The sequence below is a fragment of the Protomyctophum bolini genome, assembly GCF_963924005.1.
Source record: "Protomyctophum bolini genome assembly, chromosome: 13".
Taxonomy (NCBI): domain Eukaryota; kingdom Metazoa; phylum Chordata; class Actinopteri; order Myctophiformes; family Myctophidae; genus Protomyctophum; species Protomyctophum bolini.
In genome coordinates, this window is record NC_137874.1 from 24,723,193 (window position 1) to 24,744,503 (window position 21,311).

The 21,311-nt window shown below is 40.8% G+C and overlaps 1 protein-coding gene across 8 annotated transcripts in view; it reads right to left on the bottom strand.

Annotated features, from left to right (window-relative positions):
- The window catches only part of usp25 (ubiquitin specific peptidase 25), a 35,187-nt gene extending 16,108 nt beyond the window's left edge, over nt 1–19,079 (bottom strand). For 6 of the 8 annotated variants that reach the window (XM_080779764.1, XM_080779763.1, XM_080779759.1 and 3 more), the window contains exons 1-9: nt 18,847–19,078; nt 15,295–15,372; nt 14,792–14,936; nt 14,084–14,207; nt 12,582–12,744; nt 11,683–11,769; nt 2,597–2,734; nt 1,157–1,233; nt 847–920 (exon numbers count right to left, since the gene is read on the bottom strand). In XM_080779764.1, the coding sequence (XP_080635890.1) occupies nt 847–920; nt 1,157–1,233; nt 2,597–2,734; nt 11,683–11,769; nt 12,582–12,744; nt 14,084–14,207; nt 14,792–14,936; nt 15,295–15,372; nt 18,847–18,888 (928 nt within the window). In that variant the 5' untranslated portion in view covers nt 18,889–19,078. Of the gene's footprint in view, nt 1–846; nt 921–1,156; nt 1,234–2,596; nt 2,735–11,682; nt 11,770–12,581; nt 12,745–14,083; nt 14,208–14,791; nt 14,937–15,294; nt 15,373–18,846 lie in introns of all 8 variants that reach the window. The other 2 variants (XM_080779758.1, XM_080779762.1) reach the window with 2 other exon arrangements.
- Nucleotides 19,080–21,311: the final 2,232 nt, after the last annotated feature.

The following is a 21,311-nucleotide window of genomic DNA, read 5'->3' on the forward strand; positions in this document are numbered from 1 at the left end:
GTCGGCAGAGGAAGTGTAGAACCCAGGATTACATGAATTATTAAAAAAAAATTAGCCCATGATTTTTTTGGGTCAATTATCTAGTTAGGTACTTTACCTTTTAGAAAAGTGCTATACAAAGTTTATTATAATATAATATTATTATTACAATATAATATTATTATATAAAAGTGTGTCCTTGTGGCAGTGTGTGCGTGCACAAAAAATTGCGTAAGAAAAATAGGGGCAGGCCCAGGAAGAACTGGGTCAGGTGTGACAGAGTCCAAGATCACACGAGAGAGAGAGCAACTAAGTATAACTCGGGCTTAATGTAATATATGAGCCATTTCATATTAATTTGCATCTAAGCTGTTCAGCAATCAGTCACTCATCATAACCGCTTTAACAGCAGCAGCACAGCACTCTGTCTGCAGGAGCAGCACAACGACACAGCATTGACTAGAAGTAAATAGAAAAAAAGAAAAGAACGCGACGAGGATGGGTTGTTAGCGGACATGCAGATGAGGCATTAAGGTCATTTTATGAGCAGAAGTGTCCTCTGGCCCAGCTTTTTGGTGGCTCTAGGCCAGTATTGTCATGCATAATAAGTGCAATGTCAATCAGCCGTCAAGGTCCTCCAGGATCAATGTGGCCGACCCTCTCTCTTTTATACATGGACTCCATCTCATTAAAACAAGGTCACCTTTCATTACCGGGGGCAAGGACTTGCTTACATTCTGGCTGCTGCATCGAGGCCAGTCAAGGCCTTAATCTCTCTCTTCCCTTTCTGGCTAGCCATCTCTAATTTTATTTCCTTTTAGAGATTAAATAAGTTATAAAACGTGTTATTACATCTCAGCAGCCTACCTTCTAGAACGCCCACAGCCAGGAAGCGGCCGTAGAACAGTTCCACCATGGGGTTTTTTGGCTTCTCGCCCTCCCTGCCAAAAACAAAGAATAGGTCAAATACACACAAACAGCAGCTGCTAACCACCACTTAAGCCCTATACACTGACTTCATTGGACAATAATGATAGAAAATAGCCAAAAATAAAATGTCGTTAAAGGAGGACCTCTCTGATCTCTGTCTCAGACTGAGCCATGTGAATCACACCCATTTCATCCTCTATGTCCATTATCTATAATGCCTATTAATCCTTATAAATGGAGGGATTACCTGTCCTCCTCTGCCTTCATCTGGAAGGCGTCCTCTAGCCAGTCCAGCAGCTTGTGGGTGAACTCACTCACATCCTGCTGTTGGGTGTGACACACACACACACACACACACACACACACACACACACACACACACACACACACACACCCACACACACACACACCCACACACACACACACTCTGAATTTGATTCTGATTTTGAAGAGTCCTTACTTACTTACGTCCTTACAATCGATTACTCATGTCCTGACCAATATATTGTCAAACACGTTTATCTAATCAATTAAAAAAACTGAAGATTTGAATCAAGTTTCTATTTGACCATTTTTATAGTTTATAGATACATTTTAAAAAAAACACACAAATGGAAATATATTTTATTTTACCAGCCCTATAACGGCCCTATAACAAGCTCACAACGCTTTAGAAGTATTAAACTATTTTACGGCCTGAGGCCAGAGACAGGGTTTAATGGGCGCTATAACCACACCAAGAAAGCAGTGGTTTTAACCAGTCAGCTTAAAAACTGAAATGGCTGGAGTTTGTAAATGACAACGGCAAGAGTTCACGAATTGGTGAACTTCAAAAAGGAGAACCTGGTAACCCAGACCCACTCCATCATAATGCAGACATCAAGGGCATTCTGTAATTCAGGTCAATGCCTCAATGTGATAATACACAGTGGAGAGACATGACTGATGAATGCACTGACCAGAGGGCTGACCTCACTTAACCTCCAAAGAGACAAGAGCTATTATTGCTTTTTGGGGGGAGGGCAATTGTCATATTAACATTACATTAGCACATATTAGCATACAGAGGCTAATCCGTGGTGTTCAATACAATATTTGTCTTTTTGCAGTGTTCAGGGGGATGTTGTGAGTCTGGGGATTAACATTAATAGGAGATGGAAGTTAAAGCGCTGAATTAACAGAACTGTAACAGAAGTGAAAAGTGCCAAAAGTAGGAGGCCCAATAAGAGGTTAAAGATCTATCCCACGATTCTAAATTAAACAGCATTGCAAACCAATGCAAAGACTTTAAGGTGGCCTTTCATATTGGGATGTTACCAGTATTGGTTCTGAAAGCAGTACATGTAGGTTTGTAGGCCCCTACATTTAATTTAGATATCACCAGACATATCGGTAGTCGGACATCTCTGATCGTCTGGCTACGCAAAGGGTGTTTTTCAGAGTGTGTGTGTGTGTGTTGGTTGTGTGTGTGTGTTTGTCTCAAATATTTGAACACAGATTTTTGCTTTGAAGACCTTGATTATGTATGAACACATTTTAGATCATTGGTTTGAAGAGCATTTTACAAACGTTTGTGTCTTTTGAAAAGACACAAACGTAGCAATGAATCAACGTGATTTCAACAATGTTTTCAACATTTTTGCAATTGTGCATTGTACAAAAATGAGCAGGATGATATAGTGCTGACCTGCTGTGACTCGCTGGACTTGAAGGCGTCTTTGAGAATCTCCACGGCACTCGAGGGGTCCACATACTTCCTCTTTGATCCCACCATGAGGGAGAAAAGGTTCCTCAGCTCCTGCATGAAGGGCAGGTTCCTGTGCTCCTGGTTGGAGAAACCACACACATGATCAATTAGACTACGCTCAGTAAAGCCAGGAAGCGTGCCTTTAATCCCTACTTTATATTTCATCTTTTAACAGCATTGCATTGTGACATGTGTAGATCTGCTATTTGTAAACTTTGCCTATAAACCCATTCTGGGTTGCACAAAGATGCTGCACAAAGATGCAATAGCCCTGCACCAAAGGCTCACACTGTCTGTGCTGATGGGGAAGGGCCTCAGCCTCATAAAACATTTCACACCAGTAGAAAGACACTTCAGAAATCCCAATATAAACAGGGATATTCTTCTATATGGGATAATCCACGCATCTTGATAGGTAAATATTAATTTTGTTGGGAGTCTTGGCAAAGAAATGGCATAGGTGTAATTGATGATTTATATATGGATACAACTTTTAAGTCATATCAGGAGTTGGAGAATCAATTTAATGTGATGGGTATGGGTGAATTTGGGAAATATCTTCAACTAAGAAGTAGTGTTGGAAGTGTGTTCAACCTTAACAGGGGTATAGAGGAACCCAATATGTTGAAAACATTTTTTGACTGGCCACCGACAATGCATAGGGCTTCAATAATTTACAAAAATATAATGGAACTACAAAGTGCAAAGACTGAAAATCTTAGATTAATATGGCAAAGGGATTTAGGATGTGAAATAAGTGAAGAGAAATGGTCAAATATAATTTCCAAAGTTGGGTGGGCCACTAGGAATATTAAAAGCAAATTTACACATTACAAAATTATACATAGTTTCTACTATACCCCTGTGAAACTGTTTAGGATGGGCTTGGTGGAAGACAAACGGTGTTGGAAATGTAATGGGGAAAATGGTACATTTTTACATGCCTTTTGGGAATGTCCTGTGGTTGTGCCTTTCTGGAAAGAGGGGAAACTTGGAGACTGGATGGGGCTAATACTACCAGAATTCCCAAGGTTATGTCTCTCTGGAGATCGCACGGTGCTGCCACAGGGGGTCACCAAGGCACAACATGCATTGGTGACTGCAGGTCTTATTACTGCAGCTAGGTTGATACTGAGAAACTGGAAGAGCTCTGCTACGCCAGGGATCACAGACTGGACCCAACTTATGACTGAAACTGCATCCTTTGAATACTCAATTGCCAAGAGGAATAACGTCAAAGGGAAGTTCCATGAGATATGGGACTACTTTTATTTATATATCAAAGGATTGTTGTAGTAACATTTTGTATTTATACATTACATATGACATAACCACGAGTGTTAACAACAGAGTGTGGAGGGGTGTTGTCCAGGGGTTTTCCTTTTTTTTGACTGCTAGTTGTGTTTTGTTGTTTGTTTGTTTTTTCTTTTGTGTAAGTCATGTGAATTTTGTATGCTTTATTGAAAAATCATTAAAAAACTTTGATGACAAAAAGAAAGACACTTCACTGGTGTGAGCTTAGGAGCTGGGAATAGAGTGGATTGTCTGGGCACAGTCTGACCTAAGGGAGAGATTTCACAGCTGTTTGGATGTAGGTACAAACATGCCACGCTGATTTCATGCTAGTGCACCACACAACGCTTTAGTGGGGTTACAGCTTCAATGGCTTGCTAATCCTGCTAGCCACTGCAGACCAGCTTAGCCATGTGAACTTGGGCTGAGCACCGTAAAAGAAAAGTGGGGTTCCGAGAGCCACAGGGAGAGCAAATGAGGAAGAGTTTTTATTTTTAGCCATTTGAAAAAAGCTTGTAGGCCTAGATCCGCTTTTTCTTCTTCTTTTTGCAGTTTTTTTTGGCTGATTCTACAAATGTCTTTTAAATCTTAACAGTTTTCTGAAAAGCTTATGTTGTCAGTGGTAAACCCTTTTCATCTCAAGGATCTCCAAAATATGGCCATAATAATAATGACCAATATTTTGTTCCAGTGACCCCCAGAAGAAGCAAAGAAGAGAAAAAAATATTTTGTTTCATATATACACTAGGGCCTCACCCGTTCCAATATATGAACAAAAAAATGATGTACAGTGTGGTTAATGCGATATAATAAATCACATTGATTGGGAGGGAATTGTTAAAGAATGATCTTGGGAAGTTGGGTTGGGCACAAAATGTAATACTCACGGTCGGGTTTTTCCACGACCGACCGAGAGAACAACTGGTCAAGACACCACACACAGAGTTCCGGTTTCCGGTTTGAGAGGATGACAGCTTGAGGAAAGTTCGCTCGGTCAAAAGATATAATATCGGCCCCAAAGTCAACTAAAATATCAAGAAGTCAAGTTATATTTACTCATAAGAAGGGGCGAGGATGGTGTTGAAAGAAAGGAAAAAGAAAGCAAGGGAGAGTACGCATGCCGGCGGCGATAACGAAGCACAGCAACCTGAAGCTAACAATGATGCTACCGCTAGCACTTCGGCAACGCAGCAACCAGTGGACATCACCGTGGGATCTCCGGCCGCGGTGGCTAGCGGCGCTTGCCCCCCCTCACCCTGCTCCGACCAAGAGGAGGAGGTAAATCTGGCTATAATTCTGAGGGAACTGCGCGGTTTCAGGCAAGAAAATAAGAAACAGATGCAAGACCTGAAAGGGGAAATAGCTAAAACAAACGCGAGGGTGGACCAGGCCGAAGCTAGGATCGTAGGCAGTGAGGAAAGGCTACAGAACGTGGAAGAGATACTAGCAGAGATGCTAACGATCCAGGAGGCTCTCCAAACTAAGATAACTGATTTACAGGGACGGTCCAGGAGGGACAACGTGAGAATATACGGGGTAGCAGAGGGGACAGAGGGGACAGCAAGGTCCCTTATCCCCTTTGTGGCAAAGATGCTAAGAGAGAATCTGAATATCCCCCCAACGACGCCATTACAGATACAAAGAGCGCACCGCGCCATGGCTCCGCTGCCCCCAAATGGTGCCCAACCCAGATCGATCGTGGTAAAGTTCCTGAGCTACACCATGAAAGAAGAAGTGATTAAGCAGACCTGGGAGAAGAAGGGCTTTACATGGCTAAACTGTAAAATCAGCCTGGACCATGATTATGCACCCGAAATATTGGCCAAAAGAAAGGAGTATGCTGAGGCACGGAGAGCTCTGAAAACAAAAGACACACGGTTCCAGACGCTGTTTCCTGCACGACTAAGAGTCCACCACGCCGATGGGACGAAGACATATGCTACAGTGGAAGAGGCGACGGCAGACCTGGCGAGGCGTGGACTGGCGGTTGCAGTGATCAAGAAACCAACAACGCTCTGGGAGAGGATCAGGAGAGGTGCGTGGCAGACGGCAGGGGGAGCGCGCCCACCGCGGGCCAGCGGGGTTCCAGGATACATAGAGAGGCTGCAAGTATTCAGACGTGAAGACACAGACTAATCTTCCTTTGTTTTTCTTTCCAAAGGGATAAAAAAAAGGGGGGGGGGGGGGGTGTACCGATGCAATTGAAATGACAAGTGTGTGTGTGTGTGTGTGTGTGTGGGGGTATGTGGGAATGAGTGTGGGGGGGAGCCAAAACACCAAAAATATATCACTGAAATTTAACCGATAACATGGGGGGATGAGTGACGTGTGTGTGTGTGTGTGTGTGTGTGTGTGTGTGTCCAGGGCACTAATATATCACTGAAATCAAACTGATAATCTGGGGGAATGAAGGAATGGGTTTCAACACACTGTCTTGAAATTAAGTGGGACTAAATATGTGGAATGTCATATCACTGAAAGCTAGTTGATAAAATAGGGGGGGGGGGGGGGGGTGGGTTATATTCTAATAGACACAACATTGCTGCATTTGTTCTGATACGACCGAGACAAACTACTATGCAAGATCTTTCTTTCATAGCTGTCATCAGGGTGGATAAGGGCCCTCTAGCACAAGCAGGGAGAGGTTTTCCCTTTATTAGGAGAATGGGCAGTGGAAGGGTTCCACTGCTGGAACTCAGGTTTACAATGTTTTTTGACCAAGTACGGTATTATTATTTTGTGTGTATTTTGACTGTTTTTTCTTTCCTTATGCTGAGGGTTTTTTGTTTATTTAAGGAGAGAGGAGGGGTGTTGACCGTTGCACATAATAACAGATATGCAGGTTGAGCCGGTGAAAATAATTTCTTTCAATGTAAATGGGGTTTTGAATCCTATTAAAAGGTCTAAGATACTAGCTAAATTAAGGAGGGAAAAGGCACAGATCGCTCTCCTTCAGGAGACACACATGAATCAATCTGAGCACGAAAAATTAAAAAAGATGGGTTTTAGACATGTGTTTTCATCATCTAATATTCCAAGCCATAGGAGAGGGGTTGCAACCCTCATCTCAGCCTCAGTTAACTACGAACATATTTCAGAAACCAGGGATGACGAGGGAAGGTTTATCAAGATTACAGGAAAAATAGAGGGTTCATTGATAACAATAATAAATGTATACATCCCACCGGGAAGCGAATGGGCTCTATACAGACGTATTCTTGATTTAATGGTTAATTCTCAGGGGGTGGTCCTGTCGGGGGGTGACTTCAACATACGGTTAACTAAAAAAGACTCCTCAGGCACAGCAAATCAGAACAACCCCATTAGTAGGAAGGTGAACTCACTAATGGTGGAACTGGGTATTATTGACGTGTGGAGAGAACTGCACCCTAGCAATAGAGAGTACACTCACTACTCATGCCCACATTCTGTATATGCTAGGCTAGATTATTTTTTCATGTTCAGCTCAGACAGATTCAAGATAAGGAACTGCAACATTGCAACAATTGACCTGTCAGACCATAGTCCAGTTAATCTGTCCCTGCTCCTGGAGAGGAAAGCTAGAAAAACCCTCTGGAGACTAAATTCATACATATTAAATGATCCGACTACATTGACAAAGATTAAAAAAGATATTAAAGAATATCTAGAGCTGAACACCTCGGAGGAGGTTTCACCTGCAATATTGTGGGACGCATTAAAGGCTGTAATGAGGGGGAAAATCATTTCTCTAACCTCGTATCAAAAAAAACTCAAGAGGCAAAAGCTGCTGGAACTAGAAAATAAATTAAAACAGCTGCAGGTGGCTGACAGTAATGTTGCAGGTTCCAACTTGAAACAGGAAATCAGGAAAACGCAGGGGGAAATTAATGACATCTATACACAAGAAACTCACAAAAAGCTTCTTTTCCTAAGACAGAGATACTATGAGACGGGTGGTAGATCAGCTAAATATCTGGCTTATAAACTGCGTAAACAACAAGAAGAAAACACAATTTATAAAATACGAAATCCTGTGTCCCGGGATATCGAAAACAAAGCAGAAAAAATCCAAGAGTGTTTTGAAACTTTCTACAGAGAACTATATTCTCAACCCCAAGCAGCAGATGAAACCCAGATAGATTCTTTTTTGAACTCCCTGGATTTACCAGTCCTTACTGACCCACAAAATGTAAATTTGATAAAACCAATTACAAGCGGAGAAGTGGACTCAGCCATTTCCAGGCTAAAAGCAGGGAAGTCCCCGGGTTCAGACGGTTTTAACACAGAATGGTATAAAACGTTGAGAGCGGAGTTGTCACCATTGTTGCTCAATACTTTCAATGGGATCCTGCGGGGAGGCGATGCCCCGCCCTCGTGGAAGGAGGCCATTATCTCAGTCATTCCAAAAGAGGGAAAAGATAAACTAGAATGTGACAATTATCGACCGATAAGTGTTTTAAATTTAGACTATAAACTTTTCACCTCTATTATGGCCCGGAGGCTGGAGAACACTTTGTCCTCCATCATAAGTTTGGACCAGGCAGGGTTTTTGTGCGGCCGGCAAACCTCAGACAATATTAGGAGGTCACTACACATCTTAAGTCAAACTACTGAGGACAAATCCAAAGCAATCCTAGTAGCCCTGGATTCAAGAAAAGCCTTTGATTCCGTAAGGTGGACCTTCCTTTACAAAGTAATGGCGAAATTTGGTTTTGATGAAACATTTATAAAAGTTATTCAGACCCTATACGACAAACCTACAGCTCGTATCAAGATTAATGGAGATTTGTCTGATGCTTTCGTTTTGAAACGTGGTTCGAGGCAGGGGTGCGCAATCTCGCCTCTCCTCTTCGACTTATTTATTGAACCCCTAGGCCAATTAATAAGACAGAGTGAAGCCGTCAAAGGCATAAGTATGGGGGGTATCGAACACAAGGCTGCCATGTTCGCAGATGATGTCCTCGTGTACTTAGGGGGGGACCCTGAGAGGTCATTTAACGAACTGATGTCACTACTAACAGGTTATGGTGAACTATCCGGTTATAAGCTCAATACTTCTAAAACACAGGTCATGGCTCTAAACTTTAATGCCCCAAGGGGACTGAGGGAAAAATATGATTTGAAATGGGACAACGAAGAAATCAAATACTTGGGAATAAATGTGACGAAAGATCCTTCAAAGTTAAGGCAAGCTAATTATGGTCCCATATCGATGAAAATTAAATCTGATTTACATAGATGGAACCTAATCCCCTTCCTAAGCCTAAACTCAAGAATAAGTTCAGTCAAGATGAACATTCTTCCCCGCTTACTTTACATCTTTAGAAATCTCCCAGTAGAAGTGGACGATAAACAATTCAGAGAATGGGACAAATGGATTTCTAGGTTCATTTGGCAAGGGAAGAAACCAAGAATTAAATATAGCACCCTACAACTGAGAAAGGACAAAGGGGGCATGGCTCTTCCCTGTTTAAGAAATTACTATTATGCAGCCCAGATAACTCCTCTGTTATACTGGAGTAACAGGGGGTATAAAGCGAGATGGAAGGAGTTGGAGCTTGGTCTAGTTGCTGACTTCCCTCTGCAGGCTGCAATAGGGGACAGGGGTTTGGCGGACCGATTAGAGAGGATCAATAACCCATGGATAAACCATACGTTAAATGTGTGGCAAAAGGTTGTGAGGTCATGTGGTTTAAAAAAAATGTTGAAACTTTTCAGATGGTGTGCCTTCGACACAGACTTTGTCCCAAATAGAGGCGACATTAGATTTAAGTCATGGATAGAGAAAGGAATCACAACTTACATGTCATTTATGCAAAGAACTGAAATTGATAGTTTCAGATCAATACAAGTCAAACATGATCTGGAACAGGCTGACTTTTACAGATACCTCCAGGTGCGGCACTATATCAATCAAGAATGCAAATTCAAAGAGTTTTCTGCAGTTGAATCAGAATTCTTTTTCATATTAAAGTCAGCTCTCACAGTGGAGCCAAGTAAGTCCATCTCTGAGTTATATGGCGCCATTTCAGATGCTAAGAATGAAAGCACGTTGTACATCAAAGAGAGATGGGAGAGGGACGCAGGAGTTGAACTCTCAGAGGAAGTATGGGGAGGGATCTGGGAGTTCCAGTCTACCTCAACTTGTTCTATGGACTGGAGAGAGCACTGTTGGAAAAATATTATTAGATATTTTAAGACCCCATACCAGGAAAAATACAAAGGGGACGATAGGCTGTGCTGGAGGCAGTGTGGGGCAAAGAAAGCCAACCACTTCCACATTTTCTGGGGGTGCCCCAAATTGGGGGTGTTTTGGAACAATATTCACAAATCACTGTGCTCAGTATTTAATACTCCAATACCTTTCAACTTCACAACCATGTACCTGGGCCACATTGAATGTCTTAACCAGTCGAGATACACAAAGCTACTGCAGATTCTCTTGGCAGCCAGCAAAAAGTCAATAACAAGAAGATGGCTATCCCCAATCACACCCACAATGGACGATTGGCATGGAATAGTCCTAGACATCTTCAAAATGGAAAAATTAACATACATGTTAAGAACTAGATTAGACAATTTCTACCAAATTTGGAACAACTGGATTGTGCATATTGCCCCCCTGAGAGCGGACTTCGTGTAATCTCACTGGTTCATTGCCTGCTGTTTGATTGTATAAATATAAAATGTATAAGACACCTCTCCTCCTCTCGTGGTCGAAGACCAAAGCTATATTGTTTTTGTCCCCCTCAGCATAAATGTATATACTTTAGTTGTTGTTGTTTTTTGTTTCTTATGTCTTTTTCCGCCCACTCTTTCTTTTTTCTTTGTCCTCCTGAAATGTACCACCTGAAGTATTACTGACGTGCCGGTCTCTGTTTGAGTGTGGACTCGATGTCTTATATAGGAAAAAGGACTATACTATACAGAGACATTGGAGATGTTGCCACATGGAGGGGGGATGAGGGAGGGAAGAGGGGTGGGGAAAAAAAAGAAAAGAAGAAAATCTTGGGAACTGCTCTTATATCGTTTGTAGAAATGCTATATGTACAATTATACTGCACTTTCCGAATAAAACAAATATTATAAAAAAAAGACACCACACACAGCAGTTTGTCACTGAAACATCCGGTTACGGATATTTGGCTCTTCAAAGTAAGTGTTACTCGCGATAAAACCTTGTCAATACGCTATCGAGGGATTAATTAATGCTGGCGGAAATTGGTTTTAAGATACCACGTACCCCCCAGAAATGTTCCCTGTGTAGCTCTGCTGCGAGACGCTGTGTAATTCTAAAAGGGGAGGTGCCGGTGCGGTGGGGAATGTTGCACCGAGAACTGTGACACATACATTAATCTGTGTCCCTCCCAGCATGCATTTCACTGTGTTACAAGTGCTTGTAGCTACAAGCTTGTATAGCGTGGCACTGAAGAAACGCGCTATGAGCTTGTACGTATATTTGCTATTTTTGAATAGCCAAAGTATAAAATAATGATTAAAGTGGTTCAAATCTAAAGTGACACAGATGCTTTCCTGGCCTTAATAGTTTAAAGAAACTTTATGAGAGTCCCTTGCACAAAATCTTTTCAAAGGGGTTTCTGCGGCGAAATATACATCAATTTGGCAGTATGCGGCTTCTAAAAGAGATGACCTGCTGATCTGATGATCAAGAAATCATCAAGAAACGCCACCATCTCAGTTCAAGTACTCCCTAGTGAGAGACCTGTCAGATGTATGGGAAGGGGCCTCACCTTGAGGTTGCGAGGCAGGTCATGGACTCTGGCCGGGGGAGAGTAGTGGAGTACTAGCCTCTGAAACTCCAGCAGGTTGAACAGGGACTAAGGGGGACAAATACAGAGGAAATAGTCGTATCTTGGAAACTTAAAAGAAAGCATTTAACATTCCTGTGATAATGTATAACCAAGTGACTGTGATAACTAATCATAACTACTGCTTTAGACGGTGTATCTGTCTTGGTGTCACAAGCTGAATTTTATGGTTATATTAACATTTCATTTCCCAGCTAAATGTTAACAGTGAACATCAAGCAACAAAAACATTCGATTCTCAAGCAGCCTTCTCAAGATTTGATAGTGGAAATGTACATAGAGTAAAGTTGTTTACTCCTTTTCATCACCTGACTTCAGTAAATCTATAGGAGACGGGTCAGGCCCAAGCTAAGCTCTCTCATCTGGGTGGGTGGGAGAGTTGCATTACACACTGGGCACATGCACCGTGTGACAGTGTATCCAGTGTTCATCTAGTTCACATTCCAACATACAGTAGGCCCTGCAAGTAAGGATACAACTCACCCAGCTACGTGTATATCTTTGTGATTGCTGGGATTAAAGTATCCCTTCATCCCACATTAAAAGATCATACCACCAGCGCCACCAACACGTTATTGTCTAATCACAGCTTCAGCCATATATCTATTCTTCCGCTAATGGACTTTTTTTTAGATTGTGTTTACTGCTTTGTAAACATTTATTTACATACAAACAGACATACAATAGGTTTGTTAGCTGCTGCTGCTCTAGCAAATACTTGCCTTTAGAAATCATTTGTAACCACCATCCAATTTGTGGAAGAACGTAATGCTATGCTATGCATGCATGTTCAATAAAAAAAAGTGTATGAGTGCATCCACCTGAATGACCGCACTGAACCAGCAGGTATTTCCAACATTCTTCAGCCCCACAGGGCAGTTGTCCATCCTCTTCCTGTCATGGGGATTTGGGGAGTCGCTCCACACTTCAGTGTGGGTGCGCTTCAGGCTTGCCTTGTTCTCGGCTATGCTGGCCTCCAGAACTCTGAACAAGAGGAAAGCATGGCACAAACATATTCATGTCAAATCAATATACATCTCAGCTGACTTAACGTTGAACAGTCATGTTTTAATTCAAATGAACAGTCCTGTTTTTCACAATCACGCAATAGAACGTTTTACGTACTTACGATGGTCCTTATTTGTACATTTTTCACAATTTAATAACTAATGGAGGATTCACATTGATGGCATAAAAAACTGCTTTTAGGTCCTTTTTATATTAGAATTATATAATTTTAGAAGGCGCTGGTCAGACAGCCATTTCTGGCCAAAAAGAGTGCTTTGAATGGTTAAAAATAGTTTAATAATAATAAGACGTGGACCACTTTTTATCAGCCGTCCAATCACAATTGTGCACAGTATGTACAGATGTTCCTCGTCCGAGCTAATTGTCTCAACTATGACCTGCTGTCAGCCACAGAGACACAAACTGACCAGACTTCAAACGGCGTCCCTCCGCCTCTTATGCCTAAAGTAGTAGTATAATTACATGGTATTTGCTATATTCACAGTGGAGTTGTATTTATTTTACAGGCAGGTCTATTAATATATGGCAATTAAGTGAGTTGTGGTCCAAGCAGCGTGAGCTCCAGCCTCTAGGCGACACAAGCAGCAGCAGTGTGCCCAGGTCAGCACAGCTGTCAGATGGGAGATGAAACGCACTGATATGACCTTGGTTCTCGTCTCTGGCACCTTGTTTATACAATATGATGCATTTTAGGTGAACAATATGCCATGCAGCCTTACAGTTCCTCAATCTTGATACATCTACTACTTTAAAACTTTGTTTTCAATTAAGGTCAATAGAGTTATTGAAGTCAGTTTCAGTCAACTCTGCATCTCTGCCCCTAGTCCCATACCCTTGTTTTTTCCCCCAGTTCTTATTTCCAGCAGAAAAAGCACACTGGACAGCGATTTATTTTCTTCATAAAAGGCATTTAGCGTGTGCACAACCTACAATATTCTTTGGTTATGAATTATTTAAATATTCGCAACATTATAGACCAATTTAAATATTTGCAAATCAAAACTGTTGTGCTCCAACTCAGCCATCCATCTCTGCAGGGTTTATTGCATTGAAACGGGGATAGACACCCTCATTCTCTGCCGATACCAGCAATAATCCTGACCTACTACTACTATTACAGTTCATTCACCAGTATGTCTCACCAGTATGTACAGCCTCTTGCAAAATATCATAATTATAATTAAGCCCTACTGTAAAATGATTTTCTGTGCAAACAGTTCTTGTTTTCAGGGTCTAAAAAAAGGACATTTTTCCAGTCGTTAAGAGCATCATTCAGTGGTAGAATTGAGCCCACCTGCTGATGGCCTGCTCTTCATCGGTGATGCCCGTCTCCCTGAAAGCCCGGCTGGACTCTTCCAGGCTGAGGGCGATGGCCCTCTGCAAGTCATCCTTGTCATCTCCAGTCAGGTCAACCACATCTGCAACAAGGCACATGAAATTCACTCTGACACGCCTGTGTCATTGAGAGAAATAGACATACTACTACGGTATTATAAAGGACCACCAAGGAATAATTTGCAGTGGACGGTAATTCTTCAGAAATGTCTGCAAAATGGTTGAGGGATGCGGTGGGGCTAAACCCATCAAGTGCACCAGCACCACTGAGAAATAAAGTGAGCAATCATTCTTGCAAAAAGATAGAATGACAGCATAACTTGTCAGGTCCTGAATCTTTGTGCAGGACTGCAGGAACTTCAAATAATTGAATTGGTTCACTTACAATTTGGATGATTCCACAATTACAGCAATGTTAATTATAAATTAATGTCCTTGTAGTTTGTAGTATTTTATTTTGAGAGTAATAGGAGAAAGAGATACAGCACAGTAGCGAGATTCCCTTAAGACAATGTAAAGACATAGTTAACCCCCTTTAGTGCCCCCAAAGCGTATAAAGCTCACACTAAGTGAAGCATTTAAGGGGGAATTCCACCCCATTTAGAAAAATGGGACTCCGGTTGTAGATTGTGTGTACTCAGTGTTGTGTCAGAAGTATGTCACTCACTTGTGTCTGCCTGACTGCCCACGCTGATGTATCTGTCATTGGCCACCTGGGATGTCTGGTAGTAGGTGGCCTCATCCTGTTCTGGTACCTTAGCGTTCTTCTCTGTCAGATATGTCACTGCCTCTGCCAGGTCTCCATTACTGACCTGGGCCATGAGAAAGGACCATGTTTAGACTATGCGTGGAGTCGTATTTGGAATTGTCAGAGAGTAATTATTTTCTTCATCGACTAGCATTATGGCAATGACATACAGATTATGGCTTAAAACTTTACTGATGAGAGCATAGAAAATGTACGGGTATATATTCAAATTTAAATACTGTAATTTGTTGTAAATAGGGTATATGATATAGTATATGATATGAGTTAAAGTGTATCTGTTCAATTTGCACTAGTGTGTTTGTTGGACTGCATTTGTGTGGATATTCTGGATAAACATAAGAAAAACAAGTCAGTGTTAATAAAACTACATGAGTGTGTATGTGTTAATGTTGGGACTGTACCTGCAGAGCCTGTTGGAGGAGCTGGACATCTGTGGTGCCTGTGACCTCTCTCAACTGGTTTAATAAAGTCTGCTGGTGCTGATAGAGAAGTGGTGAGGGATGGAGAGAAACAAAGGGCAGTGTAGGTCATTGCAGAGATATTCACACTTTTCAGATGATTGCCGGACACTAGTTTAAAGTGGTCTCCAGACGTTTGTGATGACCACCGTTCACCCACAAAGCAATTTCAATATAGGACATTTCTTTACAGTAAAGTGGTTGGCCAGATCTGCAAAGATGCCTCTGCCTGCAATCTATTATTTATGGCTCCACCTGGTCCTGTACTTCTATCTACGTACTTACGATCTCACTAGTCACTATAACACAATTTACTACTGGCTTTAAATGCAAGAGTGCTCCTTCTACCCCAGGGCACTAGTTTTCACTAAGCCATTAGAGTGAAAACAGAGTTCACACCTCTGTTAAAATAACATTACATGAATAATGCACCCAAGTTACTTTTCTAGGTTGTGTGAAAGACAACGAATGCAACGCTGAACATAAGATGTCATCTCAGCAAAAAGACACCCACCTGTTTCCTGTCTGATCAATGACCAAAACCATAGATAGATGTTGTATCATAGAAAGGAAATACTGTTGTTGCAATAGGACAAATCACAAATCTATATACATTTTAACATTAAATGGCTGTACATTACCATGTGGCACAGCTGTGCGAGATTGTTTAGATAGGTGTCCACTGTCCATCATGTCCTCTGATCAGATGATCAAACACAACAAAGCAACAGTGCATCCAAGAATACAACCTAGTCAAGAGATCACTACAATCCTTGTAAGTTTGGATGAATTAAGTTGTGCCACATGGAACAGAGAAAGATGATTGTCCATATAAATTATTATTGTGGCAAACACTGCATGGTGTGTGGCCGATTCGATTATGAAAACTAAATTAGTTGGCAACTAATTTAGTATCCAATTCGTAATTAATTAATTGCTTAATAGTTTCTCTTCACTGTGTGCTTAATGCTTATAGCACCTTTTCATTCAGCCATGTTTCAGCCACTTGATAAGTAAACAGGTGTGGCTAGTGAGTTTGTTTACTGTCAGAATTTGATGTATGTAGGCCATTCAGGGTGACAGACATTATAGGTGACAGTGTTAGAGAACTCATGTGACAGATTTGGGCCTCCTCATCGAGGAAGGCAAGCATGTACACCTCTCATCTTCATCTGGGAAGTCTTGACTTCCTATCTGTCATTCAGGTCATCGGTCATCTGGCAATGACACCCTTGAGGGTTTAGAATGAACAGAAGTCCTTGCCTGCCTGAGAGGGAGTGAACTTGGTGGCTTTACGCCAGGTTATGAAACTGGACATCCCCAAGTGTTACGACACATAATATGCTTGTTTATGCATCTGCCTGAACTCAAATGACATAGGTGGGCACCGGGCATGGTTGACTATGACATCTGAATTGGCTTACAGGCCACAGGACCGATGTCCATCCTAAATTCATAAGGTGCAAAACAATTAAGCGAAATCTCATTATCACGACTATTTCAAACTTTCAAACGGCTATTTTCAATATTTTGCACTCCACCATTGTAGTTACAAAAGAAAAAAATCTCAATTATTACAAAAGAAAGAAATCTCAATTATTACAAAAAATTCTAGATATTGGTTCAGATATATTTTAGAAACATGAAAGATATGTTGTCCAAAAAATATGTATATGTGGTCCAAGGAACATACTACCTGACCGGGCTGACCCCCATGGCCCACACTGGGCAAGACCTAAACTGTAGACGGTATCATTTGTTTTGGGTGGAAGTTGCGGGATTTGGTGTGTGATTGGTTGAAACGATATCGTATCCGGGAGAAATACATCTAACGGATGTTCGGACACTCCCGCCGATACGGTCTCTGCCTTAGGTTGTGACCAGGCTTTTCTCTTAGCAGATGAGTAAGCCTGGGACGAGGCTACCCATGGCCCCATCTTCACACGAGTCCAGTGACTCGGATTAGTCCAGGACTGACTTTTGACACAAAATTACTGTGATTTGAAAATACCAAGAAATTGCTTAGTGAAATATCTAGCAGTTAGACAGCAAACAGAGTAGACATTAATAAAGAATATGCACAGTTGTTGGACCATGGAACCTGCTGACATATAACAACCGTTAACGACATGCACACGTCAAATAAATAAAACTGCATCACTGATGAGGTTGCATCCTTCTCTGTGCCATGAACCAGATATAGGCCTAGCATGACTCCAGTGAATCATCAAGTCTGTTATCTGTCACAGCAAGTAGACAACCCCGTTAAGCTTTCAACTGTCAAAAACAACTGCCATATAGTATAGCCTAAAAATAGCCCTGGTTCCTTCATGGCTACACTTTGTCAGCCTTGAACCACACACTCTGATTTTGACCAGACATTAATGTGAGTACATTCAAAACGTTCTGAATGAATTTAAGGCGAGAATGAACACATTTTTTTGCTTTTAAGTTTCAAACAAACAGAAACTGGGTTGAGAGTTGAGACCTAAATATTTTAGATATTTTTTGCGCCATGACAAATTGTTTCCTTTGAGCTGTTCTATAATGGTGATCAACAGTACTTTATTGGAATGTCATTTGTGTGTCATCACCTCAACCCTGGTGATCTGTCTTTGCTCCCAAGTTCCTGTGATTATTGGCAGTCGTTCAAGACAACACAACACACACTTCCTTGCAAGTCTTTGGTTGCCAGCTAGCCGCCTAGTCTCCATCATGGCTTAAGTTTGTCTCACCATCGTCACAGCTGACCACCACGACTTGTAAACAAACATATCATATATTAGAAACCTAAGACAAGGTTCTAGAACCAGCCACTACTAACCAAGGCGCAGCTAAATGCAACTTGCCCAGTGATAATGGCCGATCAGTGTACCGTTCAAGTTACTATATTAGAGGTAGTATGATGTTGTTTTCTGTCACTTGGCATCGCCTGTAGCTATTTCAACACAGTTGGCTAGTGTTAGTAAGCAAAGTGTTAGTACTATCTTGTCATTAACGGTCACTTGCCATTAAAAGACAGCAAAACTCAAGATTTGTGTGGCTAAACTAAACTTGCGTCGCTAGCTACATACTAGCAAAATATTAGATAGATTGCCGAAGTTAGGCCAGTAAACACTACGAATTAAAATATAACATATTAAAAAAAAAGTGTGTGTGTGTGTGTATATATATATATATATATATATACACACACACGAAGTGTGGAGCTCAAAGCATTGTAGCAGTTTAAATAACTATGAATCAGATTCTGACTGTAACGTTAATAGTCGGGAAACTATGAACTAGACAACAAAGCTAAGCTAGCCAACCAGCTAATTTACGCTTTCGACTAAATTGACGCATTTATTCCATAAAACGGTGTCAGCGCGTGTAGCGTCGACACTCTTTAAATATTGAAAATGCTTCATTTTGTTGTTTTTGAAAATGCGTCATTGTGTCGAGCGACACGATCGCGCGACAAAGTACAAATTAGCCGTTAGCATCTACGCTTACCTTCTGAGAATGCTGTTGGAGGACATTCTGCTCCACGGTCATGGCCGCTTGAAAGTTAAATGAAGTAAAATTCAAACCAAGGGAGGGAATTACGCAGTTGCTTTTGATCCGAGCGATGAAATAAAATAAAAAATGGCACTAGGATCTGCCCTGTCTGTTTATGTTTATCAGTGAGGTGACGGCGGGCGCCATGACACAGTAACACTGGTCGTCAGGGATGAAAACATTGCAGATCCATAGACCATGGATTGTGGGTTCGATTACTGATGTCTGTCTGAACCGTAAGCATTACGTCACGCCTCAAACTCGTGAGAATGACGTAATTTATGTTGTTTTATATTACTTGATTATTTATTAACAGTTTGCAGAATTACAGTACATTTCAAGCACAACTCAATACAAAAACTGTTAACTGTGAGTTAAGTGTACATATTATAATCCGAATTGTTGTTGTTAATAATAATACAAATAACAATGATGATAATAGTTATTGTTATAACAATAATAAAATATATGATAAAATATGTGCATGTTTCAAGGAAATTGTTTAATGTAAAAACACATTATATTACTAAATATGTATTATTATTATTATTATTATTATTATTATTATTATTATTATTATTATTATTATTATTATTATTATTATTATTATCATACTTATTCTCTTCACTAGACTATATTGTTTTGGAGTGAGCGTACAAGATCGTGAGATTCGTGACAACAATACATTAAAACAAAGTAACTAAGGAAGTTAAACTGTGGTTTGCTGTGTTTGCCAGAGCAAAAAAAAAAACTACGGTTTCTCAAAAACTATATTGACTGTGGCTCAAAGTAAAGTCACTTAGTTCAGCAATAATCTTGAGTTAAGGACATATTACAGCTGTCATGACCGACCATCTTAAAGATACATAGGCTACATGTTAAGTTAAAATATGAAAACTGTTAAAATATTTTCGTAAAGCCCTGAATGACATGAGGTGGAAATTTCCTAAGATTTCCTCATTTGGGCGTATTACAACAATGAACAGTTACAGGCCAAGTGGCACCTCAATGCTCAATGTTAAATTGGTATTTATTTCCTAAATGTAAAGAAAACAAAAATATAGGCTATGCTGTGGAAAATTGTCAGAAATAAAGTAGGCCTACGGTATACATGATTTGAACATGCACGGTACATCAATATCAGACCTAAATTTACCCTTCAACTGACACATCTCTACTTGAGTGACCACATCAAACACGAGATGGATGCTGGCAAATACTTGGCATGGTCTCCAAAAGGCATAAATACATAAACACACGTAAACACATAAACACATAAACACATAAACACACATAAAATAAACACACATATAAACACATATCAGAATGTCTCTATTATAACTCTCTATCAGAATGTCTCTATCATAACTCTCTATCAGAATATCTCTATCATAACTCTCTATCAGAATGTCTCTATCAGAATGTCTCTATCATAACTGTCGTTCAGAATGTCTCTGTCCACTCTATACCTGCGTTTTTCTAGAGGCAGGAAATATAGAACTTCTTTTAGCCATTGTGAAAAATAAGGTGCCTTGCCGTTATCCGATTGCCAATTAAGGAGGCTTAGAGGGGGGCAAATGCCAAAGCATTTGCTTGCAGAGATGTGTACAGCTAGGGGGAATTATGCCAAAAATGGTATAGTGTGGAAAGAAGGGCTTATTACTGTTCCACACATGAGAGAATACATCAAATATTTGCGTGTCAGTGAGGGAAGGGCACGTCAACATAGGAATATTTAATACCTACAATTAGAATAGAGAACTGTAACAGATTATTTTTATGTGTTACCATTGCTTTTACGGAAGTAAAAAATAAATCTGAGTATTACTTCCACCACTGCTCTCCAATATGCGGTATGCTTCCTCACACTGGCATGGTGCCACTATCCAAAACCTGGGCAGTTATTTATTCAACATGGAGGATGGAAGGGAATAAATAGTCTTACAGGCCAATGCAGAACTGGGTCATTCTTTAGATGTTCAGAGACGCCTCGCTGTACTCATTGTAACTGATGTATTTACAGACCCTTCATTAATTAATACATTTTTTTCTTCTTTTTTGTGTCATGTAACTGGTGCATATAAATATTCATTGGCATATACTCTCAACTTGTTGGCGTTATCTGGGAAATTTAAAGGAGCATATAGCCTTTGTGACATGTGGGTCCTTTGTCACTTTACTTTGATATGATTCGGAAGTCTGATGCCTCTAAAACCATATCCCTCATAAATATAAATACCGGTAAATAAATATATACCATATACAGTGTATAATGTAATGTATACGTATGCATGTGTGTGTGTGTGTGTGTGTGGGGGGGGGGGGGGAGGGGGGGGGAGACACTGTCACATGGATCAAATGTAGTAGATGAGTTTGGGGTATAGGGTCAGGACCTATACTGTGAAAAGAAAATCTCAAAT